The following is a 19,407-nucleotide window of genomic DNA, read 5'->3' as shown; positions in this document are numbered from 1 at the left end:
AGACTCGGTCACGGAACTGAGTCAGCAGCGCGACCAAATCATTGTTATTGATGTTAGGGTTTCGTAGCGAGGCGGAGAGGCGGTGGAGAGTTTCGCGGTCGATCCAGGCTTGGATTTCGGACTCGATTTCGGCGGCGACGCGTGAGAGGGAGTGCGTGGAGAGGGGGGCGCGTGAAGAAGGATCGGAGGCCCTTAGAGTTGTTGAGGGAGTCGACGAGGGTTTTGAGGCGGTTGAGGTGGTCGGAGAGAGCGGAGAGGTTGGGGTCGGAGGAGGAGAGGATGGTGTGGAGTTGGAGGAGTGCCTTTATGGGTGGGGAATCCGAGGAGTGGTGTCGTTGTATGTCGTGGGTGGCTTCTTTCAGAGCTTCAAGGACTTGCACCAACTGTGGGGCTTTCTCACTCTCTTCCATCCAAGCCAAGGCAAAACCAAAAACACTTTCTTCCACGGGCCATTTTATACTCTCTTTTTTTTTCTGACAAAAAATCTTTTACAATTTTTTTTTAAATTAGTTATCTAAATTCGTAAAAGATTTTAAGACTTTAAAGTTATTTTTTAAATAAATTTTAATGAAATAATTAATATCAGATATAATTGTAGAAATATCTTGATAAAAAAATAAAAAGTAAAAATAACAAACAAGATTTATGAAATGACAACTTTGAAAATGAAAAAAATGTATTTAGATTTATAATAAAAATTATTAATATTAAATTTTAGATTTACAACAAAATTTATGAAATGAAAAATTTATATATAATAGCATTATAATTAAAATTAACAATGAATAAATATCTTTAAATAAATTATATTTTAGATTTATAATAAATAATTTAAATTGTGACCTAAAGTTATTCTTAATCATTGATAGATTCTTTTAAAAAAATTAATAAAATTTATTTTTTTTCCTAAATCAAAGACCTTAGTTGTCTTTCAACTTCGTTTGCAATGCATAATTACCACTGGCGATGGAAGTTTACACATAATAAGAAATTAAATATGAGTTATCCCATTAATTAGATAGTTAATAATGAAAGATAAAAATAAGAGGATAAGTTGAAAAGATAAATTACTATAAGAAGATTAAATATAAAATAAAATAAAAGAGTAACATTTGAGAAATTGAGGATTTTTTTTACTAAAAGTAATTTCTAGATATATCTCACTATATTTTGGTAAAATTAATTTAAGATTAAAAAAATAAGTACAAATTCAAATAAATAATAATTAAAAATGACTGTAAAGTCTTAAAAAAATTATAATTTAATATAATTTTTTTTATATATATATATATAAAGCAAAGTTGTGAATTTTTTACGACCTTATTAGCAAGCTATAAAAATCCTTTCATTTGGTAAATTCCAAAAGAAATTATTCCTTTTGATCATTCGGGCTTCTATTAGCACAAGTTTTTGTTTTAATCTAGTGTTTTGATCCTGAAGGCCTTTCTTGTGTGCTTTGTGTATTAAAATTTAGCTGTAATAATAGGTTAGTAAAAGTCAAGGTCTTTCTTCCTAATCTTCCGCATCCCTCTTTCACGGTTTTCAACTTGACCTTAGCCACCATCTGTTCATGCCGAGGCTTACTCCTCAAACTCACTTCCGGCCACTTCGAGCATGCCTGCTCCGTCATGACACTAAGATCTGAAATTCCAGATCTAAAAAACTCGGGATGAAGATTATGACATCAACTTTTTCTTCTTCTCCGGCGACTCGCCTCACTTCGATTTCTCCTCTCCAACCTTCATCAACTGTAGTGAGCGATTAATGTTTCGTTTCTTTCTCTCTTTCTTCTTTAAATTACTATAACTATAGTTTGATAATTCATACTTTTTTTTAGTCTTTTATAGCAGTGGTTTTTTTACTCTCAATTTTCTCTTAGTCTTTATCGTTTAAAAAGTTTTTTTTTAATTTTTATTATTTATATTTTAATTTTCTTTTAGTTTTTATATTTAAAAGTAAAATTTTTAATTTTTATAATTTTTATTTTAATTATATTTTAGTTTTTATTAAAAAATTAATTATAAATTAGTTGTAAATCATTAACTATTTTTTATTACAAATTATATTGTGATAAATTAATTATAAATTATTTATTAATATTTTTATAATTAACTGTAATTGATAATATTATTCATAGTTTGATGATAAGAATTAAAATGAGATTAAAACATAAAGTATAATAACTAAAAAAAATTACTTTCAAATTATAAGGATTAAAAAAAGTTAAAATATAAATTATAAAAATTATTTTTAAATATAAATTATAAAGACTAAAATAATCATTTTTAAACTATAGAAACGAAGAAGGTATGAATCGTGAAATTATAAAAATCAAATGAGTAATTAATTTTTTTTTAAAAATAGTTTTAATTTATGTTTTTATTTTATTTCACTTCTTAAGTAAAAAATGTTGTTTTAATTTTTTATTATTTATTTTGGGTAAGTGACCTGATATTACAGGTAAATTTAAATGTTCGAATGTTCCATGGGTGGTCCACGGTAGCCAGCACCTCTTGTTCTAAAAATCACGTATGAGTATGATTGCTAGCATAGTACCATCTATATCTAAAGGGGAACCTTGAATTAACAGGCTAATTACCGTTTGTGGGCTTTTTTGTTCCACTATAAACAAATGGAAAATGCTACGGGCACCCAGAATTTTTTCTAGTACACCCAATATAATGTGTGAAATTTCAATTTTACCCTTTCATAAGCCCAATACGGATTGCCGTAGGCCCAGTATGAATTATTAATCCGTAAGCCTCATACATAAAGTTCTAAAGGGATTATTGTGATATCCTCTCCAATTTTTGCTAAGTACACTCTCCTTCTCTTTTTCTAAAATCAAATCACTTAAATAACAAATTCCCTTCAAACTTTCCTTTCTCCACTGTATACTCCTCTTTTCAGTGCAACAACAGATTCCCTTTTATTTCATCATGCTGATTCCTCTTTTTACTCTCTTCACCTCACCCCCTTCGATCTCTTGCTCTAGTCTTTATTTGTTCCTCCATTGCTCAGTTTCTTACTCTAGTGTTAGGGTTTTTTCATCCTCTAAACTTCAAGTTGCTGCAATGGAGGGCCTCTTTGAGTTGTCTAGATTGAAATACCAATATCAATTATTGCTTTCTCAACTTCATTTGCTTTGTTATTGTACACTTTTTTCCCTTTATATGAGAATTTTAATGGTCCTAGTGTTCTTTTTGAGTTTTTTTAGATATTTTTTCAATATTCCAAAAAGTATCTTTTGGAACACAAAACATATTTTCCAAAACATTTAAAAAAAATACAAAAAAGCATTCTAGAAAACACTTTCCAAAATGTTGAAAACAACATTGTTCTAAAAGGTACATTCAAGAATAATGATTTTGTATCAATGTTATGAGTATAAAGGGTATATATGATAATAAAAAAAACAAGTGTATTTAACAAAAAAGGAGAGTGAATATAACTAAAGCCTTCTCAATCTTAAGGCTGTCAGCAGCCCAAAGATACACAGAAAACTCCGGACATTGGATCAGATTATGGCGTGATGACATCGTAGAGGCAGGTTATGACAATGGATCAAATTGTCTAATATTTATTGTATGTTGTTTTAGTAAATACATTGATAATTTGTTGAGTTGTAGCCTGTAGGTACGTATTGAAGACTCGAAGTTGGATGTCACAGGCAATTACTTTTTCCCGAAGCCAATTTCCATGTGCTTAGTTTGAGCATGTAGCACAGGTTAAGGAAAACTGGACGTTGCTTAAAAGTGATGCCGAGGTTAAGGAATTTTTTTTGAAGACTTGCATTAAGCTTTAGTAAATAAAATGCAATGCCTATTGGGCAATTACTTCCAGCACCCATGAAAATACTTCCTGCATCTTCTTTTAATTTTGCAAATTTCAAAATTCCATAATTATTCTTTGCCTTTCCCGATATGCTAATCTTACAGTCGGAATGATGAATTTCTTATTCCGGACTAAGTAATCCGCAAATTCATATCTATTTTGATACATTTCGAATTAATTATTCTGATATTTGTATTATATTCCATAATACTAATTCTAAAATTGATTTTAATACATTTCGTAATGGTTATTATAAAAAATCAATTGTTTTGTGTGTGACCAACGGAATTAAATAGATGCTAGTAAATGAATGAGATAAATTAAAATAAAAAATCAAACATGCAAGACAGGTGACTACACTTAACAATAGAAAGCTAGGGTTTTTTTTACTCTACACACACCCTCTTTCCAATTTTTGCTCAGACTACATCTATTTACATAATAATATCCAAACTACAACCCCTTTTCATTCCCTTTGAGAAGTCAGGAATTTCCGTATAGTGCTTTTTTTTAATTATTTTTTATTTGTAAATTTTTATTTTTATTTAAATTATTAAAATAATACAAATATTATATTATATAAGTATTTTTTAATTTATTTTAAAAATAATTTTTATTAAAATTTTTTAATAAGAAAATGATATTATTAAATATAATTATTTTTCTTATATTATTTAATTTATACAAGATTTTTTTTAAGTTAACATTTTATTTTAAAAAAAATCTAAATTTTGTCTAATAATATTTTTGCTTTAAAAAAAAAAAAACTTTTAATATTATTATTTTACTAAATGTAATTTGTTTGCTTATGTCATTAGATTTTTTTAAATAATAATATTTTTTGTTTAATAATTTATTTATTGAAGAAAATTGTATTACATTATAAATAAAATACTTAAACAATCACATTTGTCTAAGGAATGAAGATATGTTGGGACAATTGAAGTGAAAACTTCACTCAAGATGATCCTACCGAAGAAATGAGGTGTGTCATAAACCCATAAGTTACTTGGGTTGTTGTAGGCACTTATAATCGAGTGATGCCTACGAGAAAAATGTTAATTTGCGGAGTAACATGCCTTCTCAAATTCTTTAGGAAAAACCCGAATGCTGAAGTTCTCTCTCCCCTTCTATAATGGTAGCGTAATCAAGAAGATATGGTTAGCTCCATTTTGTATTGTAGCCATCAATCAATAATATACTTCCCGTAAAGTCATGTACCATTTACTTGTACGATGGGTTTACAATATGCAAACTCATTAATGCATGGACCAAATGATTAAAAGACTTGCCCAGTACGATTTCTCCCTCTTTAAACACGGATTTCGTTGAAAGCAATGACCACAGTCCCAGGAACACAAGATTGCAAAGCTCCCAAAAGTTTTGACAAGTTGACATATGATTCTACCCGGTTTCCATGAATCATCTCCAACGCTCTTTGCTTTGCTAACCATGTCTTTTTGTAAGATGGAATATAATTCATGAACGTTTTGATCTCTCCAACCAACATCTTGATGGAGACTGTTGGGTTTGTTTTTCCAATTGGTTGGATGATTTATGCTATGATGTGTTTGTCAAGTTGCCGAAATCTTGTCCGAGCATTAGCGCGAGACAAGTGTGATGATCTCTTATACTCTTGATAATCCATTTCTTATGCATCTTTGAATTGCATGCGCCTAAGCTCCATGTATAACCATTTTCATGTGATTTTCACATGAAGTTTAGCCTTCTCTGGTCAGAATATATTGTTTTGGAATCAAAATGATTTCTAATGTTATATTCTTTGAATACTTAAATACATTGTGTTTTTTCATCGAAGGTCATGTCAATCTCGAGTGCACCAGTTGGTGGTTGTATGTTATCTTTTTTATGAACGAAATGGTGTCGATCAATGTAGTGTGATAGGTGGTCAAGGTTCATGTTCATTGGACACCTAGGTTGGTGATAGTACAATGGAGGTGATAGAGGCGACGTTGGTCCGCCAACGCCCTCGTCATCGCTTTGCTGATTAATGTGATCGAAAAACTGTTTATCCTCATCCTCACTAAAATCATCCATATTTTCCTCATGAAATCGTATAATGAGATCTTCATTAACCATGAAATGTTCATTTCGATTTGATGTTTGTGTTTATGGTTGTTGTGAGGGTGACATAAATGGGGATGAAGGATGATTTTGTTGGTCAAAGGAGGTTTGTTGGATATAAAAAAAAGAATCATTTTCAGATAATAGTTGTGTGTATGAAGTATAAATGTCAAAGGCGTCTTATGTTTCAAGATTTTTATATGAAGAAACTAGATCATTGAAGTCGAAGTTGTTGTACGGTAATTGTTGTGGAGGCGGTAGTTGTAGTTGTGGACATGACAATTGTGGAGATGGTGGTTGTGGTTGAGGAATAAGGTCAGTAACAACATAGAATTCAACAGAATTCAATTGTGGATTCTGGAGAATTGTTTCCACTGCGCCTCTGAGATCGTCATTGTCTAATAGTTGTGCTGAAATATAATGTGTTTGACCTTGATGAAATGGAATAAGGACATGATATAACAATTGATCAATTTTTTTAGTTGGTCGAGTAGGGAGACGGTTGTAAATTTTTCAAATCAATTGTGTTAACGTAATAGAACGACTTACGTAAATAAATATTGGGTTCACACATGTGTACACCGATCCATGAACCGGGTAATTTGTAATGTGACCATTGTGGTAAATGATGGTCGTAATTTCTTTAGGTGGAGCCATGGGTGGTGCTTGTGGAATATGAGTGGAAAGAATGTGAAAGTTACAAATAGAGGTTTATTTTGTGAGAATGTTATTGTGTGTGATATGTTGTCAAATAGTGAGATTATATACAGGGTGAGAAAGTTTAGTACGAGAGTTAGGTGACAAAGTTAGGTCGGAGAGTTGGATAGGAAGCTTAGGTGAGAGGGTTAGGTGGCAAAGTTAGTTACAAGGCTTAGGTGGCAAAGTTAGGTAGGGGAGATAGGTGAGAGATATGGGTAGGATATTCAATGCATGTGAGTGAATACTATGCAGCTACAAAAATTTCTAAAGACGACAATTTGTTTTTTGCATCATGAGTGTTGACCGCAGTGTTCCGCATCGAGCGCCGAACCCACACAGATTGTTGAGAACCAAGTTAATGGGGTAAACATATGCATGTGAGTAAAGAATGTGCAACACCACACATTAATGTACATGGCAAATTGTCCGTTGCATCACTAGTGTTGAGTGTAGTGCTCTGCATCGCGCACCGAGCCCAAGTAGATTGTTGAGAAACATATTAATAGGATAAACGTACGCATGTGAGTGAACAGTGTGCAACACCACACATTAATGTACATGACAAACTGTTCATTGCATCATGAGTGCTGACCGCAGTGTTTCGCATTGCATGCTAAACCTACGCGGATTGTTGAGCACCACATTAATGGGATAAACGTACGCATATGAGTGAACAGTATGCAACACTGCACATTAATGTATATGACAAACTGTTCGTTGCATCATGAGTGTTGACCACAGTGTTCTGCATCGCGCGTTAAACTCACGCAGATTGTTGAGAACCACGTTAATGGGGTAAATGTACACATGTGAGTAAATAGTGTGCAACACCACACACTAATGGGGTTGTCGGTGCATGTGAGGGTTAAGTACGACATTGTTCCCCATCTTTGAAATCATGCATGTGTAGGCTATTATTATTGAAGTAAATTTAAAATAACAACTTCAAAGCATGCAATAATTACAACTACACAATAAAGATTGAGAAAAACTTAAATGCAATACAACAACAAAATATGTTAAATTATTCATTCTAATTTCAGGGAATTGTCCAGCTTCTGCTCCATCTCGGCCCAACTTAGGTCATTAACTTGAATAGGTGATAATCAATTGTGAACATCAACTTTAAGTTTCATACATATTACACTTGCCATATTCACAAATTTATGAAACATGCACAAAACACCTTCTTCGTCAATAATTTGAATTGTCCTATATTGAACTTGACCATTGAATTCATATACATGACAATAATACCAAAGTGCAGTAATTATAGGCATAACATCATTATCTGTAATTGATGACTATATTGCGGTGATTATGTTTGGCAGCGTCATTGTTGGAATCAGCAGTAATGATTTTGTCTTGTCACCTCTAAAAATTGCATTTGTACTTGAACTTTGAATGATTTCACCATTGATATAAATGTATGCACAAATTGGCTCTGGCCTCATTTTGCTTGCTCTCTTTGTTTTCTCTCACAATTTGATTTGATGCAACTAGGCAAAGTCTTTGGTGATATGGTGCATTTATCTATACAATCAATGGAGGGTCCATGATTCACGTGAATTAAAATCTCGGTGCGTGACACTGGCACATTTGAGTTAACGTGTTGTCGAATCTCGAGGCATTAGAATGAGACAAATTAAAAATGTGTTTTGGAATCTTGAGGTCTTACAATGAGATAAAGTGTAATGTGCTTTGGAATCTCAACACAATTTATATGATGAATAGATGGGAGGTGAGTGCACTGGGGTGAGTGCACCATCACACTCGAAGATGTTGCATTGCATCTAAGCATTAGAGTCGATGGTCGTGTTGTGACTGGACCTATCTTCTTACATTGGGATGAGTTATGCGACGAGTTACTAGGGGAGGTCCCTCCAGAAAATGCACGTAAGGGAGTTGCACTGAAGCTGACATGGTTCCTGAGCATTTTGCGCGCACCATTGCCTGAAGAACCAACAATACACCAACTACAATGCAAGTGTAGAGCTTACATAATGTACATGATTGGAGGTGTTTTAATTCCTGATAAATCTGGAAATAGAGTTCATCTAGTGTATTTGAACCTATTACGTGATTTGAACAACATAAAAAAATATAGTTGGGGTTCGACTTGTTTAGCAAACCTGTACACAGAACTATGTTGGGCATTATCGAAGGTTGATAGAGTTATGAGTGGTTGTGTCATACTATTGCAGCCATGGACTTGGTATCGCATGTCTTTTATTGCACTAAGAGTCCTACGATCTGAAACAACTTATCCACTCACTATTAAATTATATATTTAATAGTTTTATTTATATATATATATATATATATATATATATATATATATATATATATATATATATACATACACGATTAATTATTGTGGTGAATTTTATTGGGTTGTTATTGTGTTTATGAGACTGCAAGATTTAGAACAAAAGCAGTTGTATTAATCAATGGGTGAGTTTGGTTAAATTTAAAAAATAATAACTTTAAAATAAATATTTTTAAAAAATAATAACTTTAAAATTTGTTTTTTAAACTAAATAGAAAATTACTTTTTAAACATAAATAATTTAGATAAACATATTAGAAGATAAACAACTATTTAATTCATTAAAATAAGCGCTTCAACAAATAAATTTAAATAAGCTCACTCAATATGTGCCATCTTAATAATAATGCTTTAAAGACAAGTTAATTTTGTGTCAACAAGGCAATGATAAAAGAGAAACAAATAAAATATACTGGCCTATAACTCATGATAATACTTAATATTTTTTTATATGGCGTTTTAGATATATTGCCTTCCTCTTTTGTTTTAATTTAGGTTTAATTATCTATTTAATTTCTATAATTTTTAAATTTATTATTTTTAGTTTTTATAATTAATAAGTGATTTTTTTAGTCCCTAAAATCTAATAAGTAAATTTTTTTAGTAAGTTTACATTTTAATTCTCAGAACGTATCAAACGTAAATTTTTTTTATTTCCGTCAATTAAATTTTTTTTAATGATAAAACATTTTGGGAATTAAAATATAAATTTTAAGAATTAAAAAATCTATTTATTAATTATAAGGACTAAAAGAGATAAATTTAAAAAGTATAAAAACTAAATGAATAATTAAATCTTTAATTTATCAATGTGCACATTGAAAAATAACAAGTAGATAAAATTCACACGTGTTAGTCATCATTTACGACTAACTTTTGTATTAAAAATCATTATAAAATTTATGTATTTTCCTTAATTTATAGTTCTTTTTGTAGGTTTGTACATATTTTTATGTTTAGTTTAATTTGCCATGGAAGACTAAAGCTTCTATTGAGAATTTCTAATGAGCCTTGATGTAAAAACTCTTTATTATCTATTTAATGTTATTTTGATGTGTTCATTGCTTCTATTTTCATTTAATTATTGCATGCTTGTGGACTGATCACCCATTTGTGTGTAAAGTTAGGATTTTTAGCATTGTAAAATGTTTTAAATCCTTAGAACTTGATAGGGTAGGCTAGAGAATTGTATGTCTGGACACAGAGTGCAGAGATTTAGTTTTTAATATGTTGTAATCTTAATGTAATACGTTTAGGCTAAGTTCGACGAGGGATCCGGGAACGAGGTTTAAATAGAATCAGCCAATTCATGCGAGGAATCGTGGTTTGGGGTATTTGCTCTCAGCATAGAACACAGAAACAACCTTAAATATAGAAATATACCTAATTACATTAAGTTACTTAGTAGAAGGATCCAACGTTTTAATCATCTGTTTATCTCTCGCATTTACATAGTTAATTTTGCAGTTATCTTTAGAATTGCAACTATATCCTGTGTTTATTTTCATTTCATGAATTTATACAAATATCTACTTATTGAATGAACATTTTTTCAAATGAAACAAACTCCCTATGATTCGATACTCGATTCTTACCGTTTTATATTAGTTGTGTCTCAGTACACTTGCTGATAGATTAGATTTTGCAGTAGTGCAGAAAACTGAACAACAGGTAAACAAAACATTCTTACATATTACTCAACAAGTCATTAAATTTATATTGGGCATTTATCACACTACTTTACACAATTTTTGATAAATAATAAATATATTCTCTTAATCTTTTTAAATAATTGATATCTTATTTTTATAATTTGAAATACAATTATTTTCATTAATGTTATTTTTTTTATCTTTATCATTTAAAATAAAAATTAATTTAGATTTTATTTTTCAAATTGGTAAATATTTTCTTACAAATTATTTATTAATAAATAGATATTTAAATAATTATTAAAAAAATTCAACCCTCTTTAATATATTTCTGGTGTGGATAAGGCGACAGACCAAGTGAGATTCTTGACCAATGGAATAGAGTCACATTAACTCGTGAATCATTGGCTCTATACACCATCGTACGTTTTCCCTTCCTTTTTTTCTCTCGATACTTTGCTATCTTCATTCTTCTGTGCAAATGCAGCGTTACAAGGTAAGCTAACCTTTTATAATTGTTTAAATTTAAAGTGAACATATAAAAATAAAAAATATTTTAATTTAATTAAAATACATTGTAACCTACCAAAATATTTTATGCCACACACCGTCATCTCTCATACCATATAGTATTTTTTTTAAAAAAAAATGTTGTCCATACGGATTTGATATTTATTGTGATTATGTTTGGACGTGGAAATGGTTCAAATGTGGATCAGTCATGGACGTACTCACGCAGTGATAGCATCAGTAGCAGGAAGAAGGAGGAAGACTCTTCGGATGCATGCATGGATACCAGTTAGTTAGGGATACCATTAGTTAGTTACAATAGGGCCGTGATTCTGTTATCGCAAGATAGTTGTTGCCATTGCAGGCCTTAGCAATGTAAGACCCATGTATAAAAGGAAAACTCATTCATGAATAAAACGCAGAGAAATCATTTCCCAGTATTAGCTTAGTGTAGTTATCTCTTTCTCTCCTCTGCTCATAACAATTGGTCCGACCTGCCGCCCATGGCTGCCATACCACCCTCTACTACCTTAACCCATACCACTCACCATACGAAGCTCCCATGGTTGCCTACCACCATCCACACTACCAGTCGTACGGAGCCTCCATGGCTGCCCTCCACAACTGCAAGACCACCCTCCACTACCACCCACAACACCACCTTGAATTTTCGTCCACCACCGAGGACCGCCTTGAGGCTGCCTTAGCCAAACTTACCCTCAGCCAACACAACCTCGTTGCTTCCATCGACACCTTGGCCACCACCATCGACAACCTTCTTCAGAGACTGCCTTGCAATCCCACTCCACATTTTTCATCTTCCTTTCCGCCGCCGCCTCCGCCGCAGACTCCGCTGCTCAAGCCAACTCCATCACCCACGTACACCGCATTCTCGACCGTACCACCTCTGCCCGCCACGATGCCTCCGCCGCCACCTCCACTTTTTGCACCCATACAGTCGCCCCCTACAACCTTGCCGGGTCCGCTTCCCATTGTGGTTGTTTCCCTCCTTGTTAACAACAACTCCCACATGTCCTCCGACCGCCGTAGGATTACCATTCATCGAGCCCGCAAGGAGCACTCCAGCTGCTACAGAGAGCTCGACCACCCCTTCCTCCTCATCGTCTTCGTCATTCTCGTCACTGCCAAATGGCTCTGTCTCCGCAACAATTTTCAGCCGCTCATTCCTTCACCCACTTTCATTTGGGATCCAGGTTCTATTTTCTGCATCCCATCATCTTGAGGACAAGGTGATTTTCCCAAGGTGGGATAATGATAACATCAGCCGTAGGAAGAAGGAGGAAGACTCTTCGAATGCATGCATAGATACCAGTTAGTTAGGGATACCGTTAGTTAGTTACAATAGGGCCATTATTCTATTATCGCAAGATAGTTACTGCCATTGCAGGCCTTTGCAATGTAAGACCCGTGTATAAAAGGAAAGTTCATTCATGAATAAAACGCAGAGAAATCATTTCCCAGGATTAGCTTAGTGTAGTTATCTCTCTCTCCTCTGCTCATAACACGCAGGGTCCGCAATATTCCACCTTATGGTTCATACTATCAAATCAGAACAATGCACTCATATATTAGCCATTAATTAAAGTCTCACTTATGCCACACTCTCGTCGTATTTAATTTTTAAATGTATATTTAAGTTTGACTTATGTTACACTCTCATCTCAGAAACCCATACGATGCACACGTTCTATATTTAAAAATACTACTTAAAGAAAGATTGATGTCCATAAAATGAAGAATTTGTTTTTATTATAATCTTGTTTGCACATTGGTCTTATGGTCCAAATGTGGATCAGTTACGGACAGACTCAGGGTCCTTAATAGTCCACTTCATGGACCATATTAAATATCAATATATAAATACAATTTTTTAAAATATTTTCTTAATTTTTTAAAAGTATTCAATATTAATATATTAAAATTAAGAAACGAAGATTTTATTGTAATTTTAGTTTTAAAAAAATGTTCCACTAAAGTATTGGAATTCACACTATGGTAAGTAATATATGTATTTGGAAAAGAATTAATGACAAAGAACAGAAAAATAAAAAAAATGAAATAATGTACAGAAAAGATGCATTTCCTTGTGAAAAGAGAGTTAAAAATCGAAGAGATTGTTTCTGAAAAAAAAATTAAGATAAATTAATGTCAAAAAAGAAATAGTTAAATCATTCTTAAAAAAAACAAGAGTAAATTACATTCTTTTCTTCTAGAAAATGTGAATATTACACCATTAATATTCTCTTATAGTAAGTTAAAATATATATTTTCCTCGCTTGATATATTTAAATATGTGATACTTCACTTAACTTTTTAGTTTTTCTTTAGATCTGAGTTTTATAAACTTCTGCTAAAAATATAGCTATTAAAAAAATTTTATTTACTCTATCATCTCCTGTTATGTAAGTATTTTACTAGTCTCCCTCTTGTATTAAAATATACATTTCCCTCCTTTGATATATGCAAATATATCACACTTAGATATCAATGTTTTCGATGAAAGTAATTTTATGGCTAAAATATTCTCTATACTTTGGTATAACAAAAGATCTAAATATTATACTCTACATAATCATTCATAAATAAGTAAAACCTCTTTATGTGTATAACTAACAAGTAGTTGATCGGAGTGTTTATGAATCTAATTTTTTTAATCAAAGTCTCATATGTTCAAATTGATATGAGAGAAAAGATTTGTGTGACAGAAATTAATCATTAATTAATATTATATACCAATATGATAATAATAAAAAAAATCTATATACATAATCACTCATAATAATTCTAATCAATTTGAATAAAATTGTCAATCATAGGATCTGTGCGATCTATGCCAAAAAAATAGTTTACTCTAAAATCAATATCACATATATGATATAGAGAGAGAAATGATTTGGAACCATACAGTCAATTTGATCACGAGGGAAATTAAAAAGGTAGTTGAGGACAGGGAGGACTGGACAACAAAACAAATAATAATAGAAGCAAGTGGGGACAGTGTGGAGTGTGGCACGTGAATCATTGCACCATTCGCTTTATAAATCAATCAATTGGCTTCTTCTTTTTTCTCATCACTCGGGTGGCGTGCTTTGGCTTCCCTTCCCCCTCTTCTTAGCAAATGTTTCAATATTCCAAGGTATGCTAACCTTCTCTCTCATTCATTACTATATGCTCTAATTCAAGAAGATACAGCTAGCTAACCAATTAATATTCGTTCCTTTATTACAATTTTTGTGAATGGCAATGTTGTTGCCTAGTTCAGATTATCTTATTTTATTGTTAAAACATTCAATAAAGAATATGCATGAAAATACCTCAAAGTATTAGGATTTTTTTTATAAGTTTCTCTATAAATATTTTTAGAAAAAGAAAAAAAAACTTTTTGTAAGCTAAACTAATTTTTTTATTAGTTAATCCATAGATTTTTTTCTTATTTTTTAGAATAGTTATATGAGAGAACTTTTATAAATTAATTAATGAAAAACTTATTTTATTATTTTATTTTTAAAAAATACTTCTAAAAGGACTTAGCCAAACAGTTTAAGTAGGTAGTTTCAGTTTTAAAAGCTTGTCAATTTTATAATTTTTCCTTAAAAAATTAACTACAAACATGCATGTAATGCTTTGTGGAGTGAGAGAGAGTAGAGAGCAAAAAATAAAAGGATATTCCATTTGCATCCGAAATGGTACCTCATTGGTGGAGAGACTAAGAGTGCAGGGACATATTATCTTGAGCTTGGCACGAGCCAGAGCTAAAGATAGTAAGTGTGGGTGGGACTATCACGGGAAAGGAGCTCACTAGTTGTGTGAGGTGGTCAATAGAGGAGACGAAGACTAAAAGGTCATCAAATAAGCTACTTAACCTAATACAAGTTGCTTGGATGTAAGTCAGACTAAAAGTCCTGATTCAATTTTAAGTTTGAGGAAATAGTTTATTTAAACTGATTGCCCATTGAACTAGACCTGATTTTGAGTGGATTCAAGTTGTTGCTGACAGCTGACTCATGTTGAGACCAGGGTGAGAGAACATTAATGGGATAGAAGCTAACTATAGAACAATATTTGCCTCAAAACAAGTCATTTGGATGAGAATTACTTCAACATATATGGCATACTGTATAGTATATGATGGCATTCATTGGAATTATTGAATGCAAATAGTTAGGACTCTGTAATTAAGTTAATAAAGGCAACACTACTGACGTCTCTGGATACAATGATGCAGGCCATGTTGCTTAATTTAGTTCTTGTTTCCTTTGTCCTCTTGAGTTCTATCAGAGATGGGAGTGCAGGGATCACCAGCTCTTTCGTTCGGCCACAGTGGCCAGGAGTTGACATTCCCGTGGATCATGAAGTATTTGCAGTTCCAAAGGGTTATAATGCACCTCAACAAGTAACTCTTTCAAATATAACAAGCCTTATTTTATTAGTATTATTATCTATAATAAACTGATATTACTTTATGAATCTCTGATGAGGATCCTAAATTGCACGTATCATGTGATGCAGTTCCAAATTCTAAAGCTATTCCTTTTATTCAATGATTAACTTCACTGCAGGTGCACATCACGCAAGGTGACTATGATGGAAAAGCAGTAATAGTCTCATGGGTGACCCCAGATGAACCAGGGACTCGCCATGTGCAATATGGCACATCAAAGGATAAGTTTAAAACTAGTGCAGAAGGCACAGTTGCAAACTACACTTTCTATAACTACAAGTCTGGCTACATTCATCATTGTCTTATTGAAGGCCTTGAGGTATATTAATTGTCGATCAAATTTGGAGAGTACGTAGAATTATCATCACTGGCATTATATTTGCAAATTGCAACGTGAAAAATAAAATAAATTCAGAAGTGAAGTCTAACATTGCTGTCTGTAGAATTTGTTCATTTAGTTTATTCAATGATGATTTCCCTATTTCAGTATAAGACAAAATACTACTATAGAATTGGAAGTGGTGATTCTGCTCGAGACTTTTGGTTCGAAACACCTCCTAAAGTTGGGCCAGATACTCCCTACAAATTTGGGATCATTGGTAAGTTGTCTGTTTTCCCCACATGTACTACAAGAAAATAATTTTTTTGTATGCTTAATTGTTTTATTTCCCATATTTTTTTTTTCTTTTAAACTTGTGTGGCTCTTATAATAAATGAATAATTGCATATGTACACAATATTGCAGGTGATTTGGGGCAAACGTTTAATTCTCTTTCGACCCTTGAGCATTATTTGGAGAGTGGAGGAGAGGCTGTGTTATATGTTGGAGATCTTTCTTATTCTGATGAACATGACTACAAAGATATGGGTTTACGGTGGGATACATGGGGCCGATTTGCTGAAAGGAGTGCAGCATATCAGCCATGGATGTGGAATGTGGGAAACCACGAAGTAGAGTTTTTGCCTGAAGTGGTACACTACTTAATTATAACATCAGTCAAGTCATTTCATTATTTTCTTAAAAAATTATTGAATCTTATGTTACTTAGGTTATGTTGAAAACTTCACGTAGGCTCTTTTGATTTAAAGTTAAATTGGGTCCAATATTCTCATACAAATTAATATGGTTGGTCAGGGAGAAGTTGAACCTTTCAAAAACTATCTTTACCGATATACTACTCCCTATTCGGCTTCCAAAAGCACCAGCCCCCTCTGGTATGCAGTCAGGCGTGCCTCTGCTCATATCATTGTGCTATCAAGCTATTCTCCATTTGGTAATTAATATTAATTCCTAATACTTGTATGCTTTGTTTTATGGTATTAACATTAATTGATATGATATATACATGTTTGTTAACAGTGAAGTACACGCCTCAATACATATGGCTTAAAGAAGAGCTGGCGCGGGTTGATAGAAAGAAGACACCTTGGCTCATTGTGCTCGTGCACAAGCCACTCTACAGCAGCAACGTAGCTCACTACATGGAGGGTGAAGCCATGCGATCAGTTTTTGAGACATGGTTCGTCCAATACAAAGTTGATGTCATCTTTGCCGGCCATGTCCATGCTTATGAAAGATCAGTATGTTTTTATAGCTCATCTTTAATTTAATTACAACACAGCACACTTGGTATCAATAACTCATTAATTTGATGTCACAGTGGATTCATTTTTAATTAATACGTATTCATATGTGTTGAATTTTTGTGTCCTGCTTTATGCAGTATCGATACTCCAATATAGACTACAACATAACTGGCGGTAGAAGGTATCCCATACCTGACAAATCAGCACCTATTTACATAACAATCGGAGATGGAGGAAATCTAGAAGGTCTTGCCTCAAGGTAAATAAATTAGAAGGTTTAATTACACTTTTTATCTCCAACTTTTCAAATTTTGACAAATTTTATTCTAGATAAATAAATTTGACGCTTTTTATCTTCTGACTTTTAAAAAATTTGCGGATTTTACCCTGGGGTATCCTGACAAACTCGTCTTTTTGTCATGCATATGCAGTTTAGAAAGATTATCTTGGGTTTCTATGTAATCCTTTATGTATATGATTCAATTGTCTTAGGAGGTATATATATAGGTTTGAATTAATTGTATATGTCGTTGGTGGTGCAGTTATTTGGATCCACAGCCAGAATATTCTGCATTCAGAGAAGCGAGCTATGGACACGCCACACTGGAGATAAAAAACAGGACCCATGCTATCTACCACTGGTATCGCAATGATGACGGAAAGAAAGTCCCAGCTGACTCTCTCGTATTGCATAACCAGTATTGGTAGGTTCTTCATTCCACCTTTTCTTTGGCAGTGGCAAGGAAAAATATGAATGTCATTATCTCGTTGTTACGATGAATCATGAATTATAAGACCGACAGAAAGTAAGATGTCACGAATGATGTCATCGACATATTCTCCGCTACATGCATTTCCTCATCAATTTTGGTTGTGTTATATTTTCTTCTTTGTATCATGTTGGGAACCTCCGTAAGTTAATTAATCTCTCTCGTGGAGACTCAGAACTGCTATACATTATATCATAAACCGCCGGAAATTTCTTGCATGAAAAATAAAAGGAAGCCATACTTGATACTCCATTACTACTATATATATATATATATATATATATATGTTCATTCAAAGGATAATTGAAAAACGGTTGAATTAATCTGGTACATGCAGGGGAAGCAATGGAAGAAAACAGAATGAGGTTATTGATGAAGTTGTCAATGTTAAATGAAGTTGGAGCACTCGTAAATCGTAAATATGGTGTTTTGAAAAGAATAAAAATGTGCCTATATATTGTAATGTATGTAGTTCAATAGTCTCCGAGCGTGCGAAAAGGTTCCATTCCATGTACTTGGCTTGTATTATACAGCTAGCGCTAAGAAATATTAAATAAACGCGCTTTTAGCAAGGAGAAAACAATCGAGACCAAGATATTATCTGTTCACATCTGTGTATAATTTTTGAAGCGTGGATTATTTTGCTGCTATTTGAGTGCTTTAGTGGGTATTATTATATCATGTCAACCTTCAGCAAAAATAATAATAATAAATTATATATATCATGTCAACATTTATGTGTCATCTTCCTTTTTTATTATTATTGTCATCTTCCTTATTTAATTTAATTATTTTAAAAATAATATGTCTTTCCAACTCGAAGAGACTTAGTTATATTGTTATACTTTTATATTCATTGAATACTTTTAATTATATTTTTCGCTCTATCTTTAGTTTTATATTCTCAATGCCTTTTCAATTATTCAGTTGGTTGTTTTACCTTATTCATGTTTTTTATTAATGATTTTCCTTTTTTACTAATAGTATTTTCCATTTTAATATATTGAGATTTAAATTTTGAAATTTGCTACAGGATTAATTAGTTTCAAAAGCAATAAATTCATGGAATCAAATAATTCAATTTATAAAAGAAATGCATATTAAATTTACACAATCCAATTAATAACCTATGAGAACAATAATATAGTTAGTACTTGGAAAATAACACTGTATTAAACTTTTTTTAGATTGTATATTTGACATAGTAAGTTTATAAGTATTTAATGTGTGAACTTCTTAATCAAAGAATTTAATTTATATGCACTACCAGTGTAACATCTTTTATATTGGTATCAAATTATAAATTGTCATGATTATGCTAAGAAGCTCAACAGTAAGTCATATCTTGCTGTTGTGATGAACTATAAGATTGAAAGTTGTCATTGCATTTGCACAAATGGCAAGACACAATATAGACATTATCTGCCACATGTGTTTTTACTTTTTACTGAAGATAATAATGATGGAATAAGTTTAAAA

At 32.3% G+C, this 19,407-nt stretch overlaps 1 protein-coding gene across 2 annotated transcripts; it reads left to right on the top strand.

The window, feature by feature from the left end:
* Window positions 1-14,200: 14,200 nt before the first annotated feature.
* On the top strand, window positions 14,201-18,654 carry PAP25 (purple acid phosphatase). 2 transcript variants are annotated; one of them, NM_001364074.1, is made up of 10 exons: window positions 14,201-14,266; window positions 15,356-15,523; window positions 15,690-15,890; window positions 16,059-16,170; window positions 16,317-16,543; window positions 16,707-16,845; window positions 16,932-17,152; window positions 17,296-17,417; window positions 17,701-17,862; window positions 18,266-18,654. In NM_001364074.1, the coding sequence occupies exons 1-10, from the start codon at window positions 14,249-14,251 to the stop codon at window positions 18,321-18,323; spliced, it is 1,428 nt and encodes a 475-aa protein (NP_001351003.1). In that variant the 5' UTR covers window positions 14,201-14,248; the 3' UTR covers window positions 18,324-18,654. The 2 variants fall into 2 exon arrangements, with proteins under 2 accessions (NP_001351003.1, NP_001239650.1); NM_001252721.2 differs by lacking the exon at window positions 18,266-18,654 and having other exon boundaries at window positions 17,701-18,215.
* Window positions 18,655-19,407: the final 753 nt, after the last annotated feature.

Source organism: Glycine max, chromosome 13, assembly GCF_000004515.6.
Source record: "Glycine max cultivar Williams 82 chromosome 13, Glycine_max_v4.0, whole genome shotgun sequence".
In the NCBI taxonomy this organism is placed as follows: Eukaryota; Viridiplantae; Streptophyta; class Magnoliopsida; order Fabales; family Fabaceae; genus Glycine; species Glycine max.
Note: the sequence above shows the minus strand (reverse complement) of the source record. Positions and strands in the feature narration are given on the sequence as shown.